The sequence below is a fragment of the Cornus florida genome, unplaced genomic scaffold (genome assembly GCF_030987335.1).
Source record: "Cornus florida cultivar Cherokee Brave unplaced genomic scaffold, ASM3098733v1 CherokeeBrave_3.0.0_Hap2_Chr07, whole genome shotgun sequence".
NCBI classification, from domain to species: Eukaryota; Viridiplantae; Streptophyta; class Magnoliopsida; order Cornales; family Cornaceae; genus Cornus; species Cornus florida.
Genome location: NW_026775577.1, coordinates 52,271,059 through 52,277,455, shown reverse-complemented (window position 1 = coordinate 52,277,455; position 6,397 = coordinate 52,271,059). Strand labels below are relative to the sequence as shown.

Genomic DNA, 6,397 nt, shown 5'->3' with positions numbered 1-6,397 from the left:
AGTAAATTTTATGTGAATTTGTTAACTGAAAGATGTAATGTTCTATTTATGAAACTGTTGACATATGTTATAAAAAGTTGTGCTGTGAAGGTTAAATTATGTTTGCCACCAATTGTTTGCATATGTTGTGTGTACACTTGAATTTTGTTACATTTATTTCTTATGGTAACATATGACATATGTTACAAATTTCTTGGCTAGATATTAATGCATTATAGTAGTGTACAGCTAAATTTTATATAGATTTGTTATGTTAAATATGTGATGTTGTACTTCTGAAACTGGTGACATATGTTATAGAAAGGTTGTGCTGTGAATGTAAAATTATATTTGCAACCAATTATTTGCATATCTAGTGTACACTTGAATTGTGTTAGATTTATTTGTTATGGTAACATATATCAGATGTTAGAAAGTTCTTGTTTCAATGTTAATGCATTATAGTAGTGTAGAATTAAATTTTCAGTGGATATATTAGGTAAAAGATGTGATGTTGTATTTATGTATTTTACAGCAGTGTACAATTGTAGTATGTTGCATGTATTTGTTATGGAACATGTTACAAAATGGATGCATAAATGGTAATGCATTATAGTAATATAGAAGTAAAATTGATGTGTATATATTAGGTGAAATGTGTGATACTGTATTTATGAAATGGTTGACATATGTTATGCAAAAGTTGTGCTAGCAAAGTAATTTTATATTTGTCACCAATTGTTTGCATATCTAGTGTACAATTGAAACATGTTAGATATATTTGTGATGAAAACATATGGTACATGTGATAAAGTTCTTGCATGAATGGTAATGCATGATATTAGTGTAGAAGTAAATTTGATGTGGATATGTTAGGTGAATGATGTGATATTGTATTTATAAAAGTGTTGACATATGTCATATAAATATTGTGCTGTTAAGATATACTTACCTTTTTGTCATGTTTTTATAGGTCTGCTATTCTAGTTATGGTTATTGAAGAGGCAATTATTAACATTGAAGAGACAGATAACGATTCAGTTTGTGAAATTCCTGAAGTAGAATGGATACCCCGCGTTGATATGCAATTTGATTCCGAAGAAGCGGCTTATGATTTTTACAATGAATATGGTGGCAGAGTGGGTTTTAGTATTCAGAAAGAGTACAAAAACAACAGTCGAAAGGATGGAAAAGTAACATCTAGAAATTTTGTGTGTAGCAAGGAGGGAAAAAGAGGTCAAGACAAGAGGGACAGGAAAACAAAGAATTGAAGGGCTGAAACACGCACCGATTGTCGTGTACGTATGCTTATTGCCTTTAATGTGGAATTTGGTAAGTACATTGTCAAAGATTTTAAAGATACTCACATCCAACCCCTCATCAGTGAGGATTATGCCCATATGATGCCGTCGCAGCGAAAAATCAAGTCAGTGCAAGCTATTGATGTGGAGTTGGCTGCCGATTGCGGAATACCCGTTTGTAAAGCCTTTGAGTTAAGTTTGAGATAAGCTGGTAGTAGAGAAAGTATTGGCTTCACGAAGGTTAATGTACAAAATTATATTCGGACGAGAAGACAGAACGACCTTGAACTTGGTGATGCGAATTGGTTGATGAATTATTTCCAGACACAATGTTTGAAAGATCCATCATTCTTCTATGCTGTGCAATTGGATAGCAGTGCAATGATAACAAATATATTTTGGGTCGATTCAAAAATGATATCAGATTATGTGCATTTTGGAGATGTGTTGACATTTGATACCACGTACAAACTTGTTCATGGGAATCGGCCTTTTGTAGTTTTTCTCGGTTTGAACCATCACAGGGAGACAGTTGTGTTTGGAGCAGCTTTCATGTATGATGAGACAACTAATCTTTTGGTTGGTTATTCAATACATTCTTGAATGCCATGTCCTATAAAGCACCAGGGACGATCTTGACTGACCAAGACACTGCAATGGCAAAGGCATTAGTCCAGGTTATGCCCGATACAAAACACCGTCTATGTACATGGCACCTAATGCAAATGCCCAAAAGCATCTTGGGAATTTGTCTGTTGGTGGAAAAGGCATAAAAAGTGTGATATCAAAATTAATATACGAGATTGAGGGTGAGGAACAATTCTTAGTGGAATGGGCGTGGATGGAAAAGGAATTTGCTGTAGAGAATAACAAGTAGTTGGCCAATTTATTTAGTTTGAAACATGTATGGGCCAGGGCATACGTCAAACATGTGTGGTCGACTGGTATGCATACTACACAGCTTAGTGAGAGCTTCAATAAGTGCTTAAAATAGTACTTAGCAAGACAATATGCACTGCTAGAGTTTTTCAAGCATTTTGAAACGTTTTTGTTCGACATGCGATACAAGGAGTATGCAGCTGAGTATAACTTGCTACATAAGATACCTCGGCTGAAAACAAGGTCTCCTATTTTAGATCAAGTCGGATGTCTGTACACTACTAACATCTTTGACCTTTTTCAGGAACAGTTAATAGTAGCTGGCATGAGTGAAAATGTCCGTAAGTGTAACGACCTTGGTAATGGGGTTTTTTCATATGAAATTGCAGTTTATAATGATAACTTCCATCGGCTCGTCACAAGGACACATGACGACTTATTAGTATGTTAATGTGGAAATTTAAAATGGAGGGTATCATGTGCAGGGTATCATGTGCAGCCACACTCTGAAAGTCCTTAAAGATATGATGTATGCCAATGAAATACCCAGCCGCTATATTTTAAAAAGGTGGACCAGAAATGGCGTCTCCTATTTTAGATCAAGTCGGATGTCTATACACTACTAACATCTTTGACCTTTTTCAAGAACAGTTAATAGTAGCTGGCATGAGTGAAAATGTTCGTAAGTGCAACGACCTTGGTAACTGGGTTTTTTCATATGAAGTTGCGGTTTATAATGATAACTTCCATCAGCTCGTCACAAAGACACATGACGACTTATTATCATGTTCATGTGAAAAATTTAAAATGGAGGGTATCATGTGCAACCACACTTTGAAAGTCCTTAAAGATGTGATGTATGCCAATGAAATACCCAGCCGCTATATTTTAAAAAGGTGGACCAGAAATGGCAAGGACGGCAGGGTGGAAGACATACTTCGCAGCAATGTTATTACAGATCCTAGATTGGAAATTAAGCGACGACACAGGATCCTTTGTCGTTATCTAATTGAAATTTCTGCTATTGCATCAGTGAGCAAGGAGGGACTCAACAATGTTTTGGTACAAGTGAAAAGTTTGAAGAAGATTGCTCAAGGAGTAGAACCTAATCCTAGGCCTGCATGTAACCAAACCGCATGAGCCAATGCCATGGGAAATAGCTTTACAAATATAGAGCTGAATAGTCATGCGCAAACCATAGAAGGATTGGCTCTGAAAGGGATTACCACGAAAGATACATTGAAAGGAAGAAGGTGTAAGCTCATACCTACTTTGGAAAGAGCCATTGCGAAGAAGAGAAAGGTCGTTGTGCCAGGTTGCAGTCCTACTACGACAACCCCTACGTATATTTTAAACAATGTGAGTCTTGTTTTGTGTTTTATATATCCCCTACTTGATCTATAGTCTAACATACTGATGAATTGATGATTTTTGGTGAAGGGTGTTGAAATACAAGTAGAGTTTTTCTGCTCCGATGAATGTTATATGCCACCATGTTCAACACAGGGCCACGATTGGGATAACAGTCCGGTTACTTATTTTGGTCAGCCCATGACTCCATGAAATAACCAGGTATGTGGTTTCATCTAAATTAATTAAAGTCATGAAATTATTTAAGAAATTTAACGACCTCTTTTTGCATGTATGTGATATAAAAAGGGAGTTGACATAGATGTTGTACGTGACACAAATTTATCGCCAATGATCCAAATGCTAAACATGAATTCTACATTTGACCAACAAGGGTTCCAGGAATTACCATGATATGGTAGAATGGTATAAAAAGTGTACTTCATTGCGATTTCATCGTTATTGCCATGGTTGCACTTCCTTTATTTTGCTGAGTGCTCAAGATATTGTAGGGGTATCACTGTACATGATATCTTATACTCCAGTAAATTTCTTACGTTAAAAATATTGTATTTAAGTTAGAACTGCACTTCCCTTTTTATAGTGAACACTTTATATTTGACCATTTATTCTTTGTCTTCATTGCAATTGAATGGTTTGTTTAGAACATTAAAGACCCTACTTATTGATGAGCGCTGAAAAGTGCGTATTTAAACCCCTTAAGCTTAACCATTCTAGTACCTTTATCTATCTTACTTTACCGTTTTAGATTGATTTCGTATTATTTCCATTTTCAGGCACTTATCCCGAAAATAAGCTAACTCAGCCAAATAAGAGCTTAATTGAAGCAATTCTGGGATTAAACAAAGAAAGGAACAAAGTGGAGAAAGAAAGAAGCAAATGAAGCCAAAGGTGAGAAGCAGCAAAGTTCGATCGATCCAACTTCAAGGTTCGATCGATCGAACACTGATCGATCTTAGTACTTCAAGATAGATCCAAGCCTTGGCCCAGAGCAAAAAGTCCAAAGTTTGATCAATCCAACACCACCCTTCGATCGATCGAACACTTTTGTCCTTATTCAAATGATTGATCCTATCTACAGCTGTACCACCCACTAACCACTTTTGTCCTTTTCCTAAAAATATCTCCCAAAATATCTCGGATTTGTCTTTTCCCAAAAAACTCAACCAGTTGGATCGATCCAGGTTAGGTTTGATGGATCTCAGCCAGTTCGATCGATCCAAGTCCAAGGTTCGATTGATCAAACTTCCTCTAATGCGAAAAAGTTAAATTTCCATCTCATTGAAAATTGTCCTTTATCCAATCATTAGGGAATATTGTGTGTACGACCCTAGCTCATTTTTGGGTGTCATTTGACCTACCTATATAAGGATAAGGATTGCTTTTTACAAAGGGAGCCAATATCATTTTCATATCATCTCTTGGAGAGCAAGCTTAGAGGAGGAGGAGGAGGCTAGAAACACCATTGGAGTTCTTCATCAACAAGGAGCAGATTTCTTCTATGGAGTTAGCCCTTGAGGGTTGGAGCAACATCACCATGAGTGGCTAGACATCCTCTTGGGGCTAGAGTTAGCCCCAAACATGCTTTCTATATCTTAATCGTGTGTATTATTGAGGGATTAGTGTTGTAATTGATGTTTTGACACTTTGATATATATAGATCTTGATTATTCAATGATTTATGTGGTTAAATACTTTTAATTGATCATTTCATTCTATCAATTCGTCTATGTATGCTAGAATAGATGTTCATATGCTTTTCTCTAGATTTAGTGTTATTGATGCATGTCTATGTGTATTGATGCTATAGATTTAGAGATTGTCAAAACATAGTGCTTAATGGAATGCTCTTGTAATATTCTTGATGGTTCATACTTATTCCTTGATGGATTGTGCCTCTCCCCTAGTTTATTTTCATGCTAGTAGTGTAGATGTAGTGTAGTTGTAGTGTAGTGTTAAATGGAAGGACAATCCATGCTTGTTGTTTGATGATCCAAGCTTTTGAATACAAGTAACATATGTCTCTAACCTTGTGTTGTATTTAGATTGTGAGCTTAATGAAAGGTTTAATAACTTGTTTTGATCTATTGTGCCTTTCACATATTGTTTAAACAATATATGCTTCATTGCTTAGATATATTGTGCCTTTCACATGATGTTTAGACAATACATGCTTAACTAGTCATCCTTGCTTGTTGAATCAACCAAACACACACACACACCAAAATTGCAACACACCATTTGCCCTCATTAGTCATTTGTCAATGGTATAGAAATGCATTGCTTGGTGGTGATCTCTAAATCCCAAGATCTCTCTATCTCTTACTTACTCTTAATTGCATTCTTTTGTTATCACTTAGTTTAATTTAGTTGTTCTCTAATTAACCAACCAACCAATTGTTTGATCACTCGACCTACTAGCCCTAATAGCGATTCCACAACCTTGTTCAGTCCTCATAATCCCTTGGGACGATCCCTACTCGCCCTAGCTATATTTATAGTGAAAGGTAGTAGTGGCTTTTATAAATGTAAAACTCTTGGCCCTCGCCTTAAAATCCACACTCTCTTAAGCTTGACGGTAGTGTGGCAGACCGGTCAGTTTTTTGCTCCGTTGCCGGGGATTGATTGATTTGATTTGGCAACATTAGATGTATGGAATCAATTAGGATTAGTACTCTTTTGATCGTGTCTTTACTTTATTTTTATTTTTCTTTTTGGTTACTTATTGTGTTGTTCTTACTTGACTAGGTGCATTGTTGGAGAGGAAGTAAGCAAAGGAGCATTCAAGCTAAGCAAGCAAGAAAAAAAAACTAAAAATTTAAAAAATTTGCTAAGCTAAGCTTTAAATTTGGAGTTGAAGTGCTAAA

At 36.0% G+C, this 6,397-nt stretch overlaps 1 protein-coding gene across 1 annotated transcript; it reads left to right on the top strand.

The window, feature by feature from the left end:
* The first annotated feature begins 1,283 nt into the window (after positions 1-1,283).
* LOC132266215 (protein FAR1-RELATED SEQUENCE 5-like) lies at positions 1,284-1,883 on the top strand. Its single transcript, XM_059767068.1, has 2 exons — positions 1,284-1,454; positions 1,605-1,883. The coding sequence occupies exons 1-2, from the start codon at positions 1,284-1,286 to the stop codon at positions 1,881-1,883; spliced, it is 450 nt and encodes a 149-aa protein (XP_059623051.1).
* The last annotated feature ends 4,514 nt before the right edge of the window (positions 1,884-6,397 follow it).

Bases quoted from the DNA above. Each gene is read 5' to 3' on its own strand.
- LOC132266215 (XM_059767068.1), top strand. From the start codon at position 1,284: ATGCTTATTGCCTTTAATGTGGAATTTGGTAAGTACATTGTCAAAGAT. The intron at 1,455-1,604 runs GTTTGTAAAGCC...AATTATTTCCAG, and splicing joins CTGCCGATTGCGGAATACCC to ACACAATGTTTGAAAGATCC.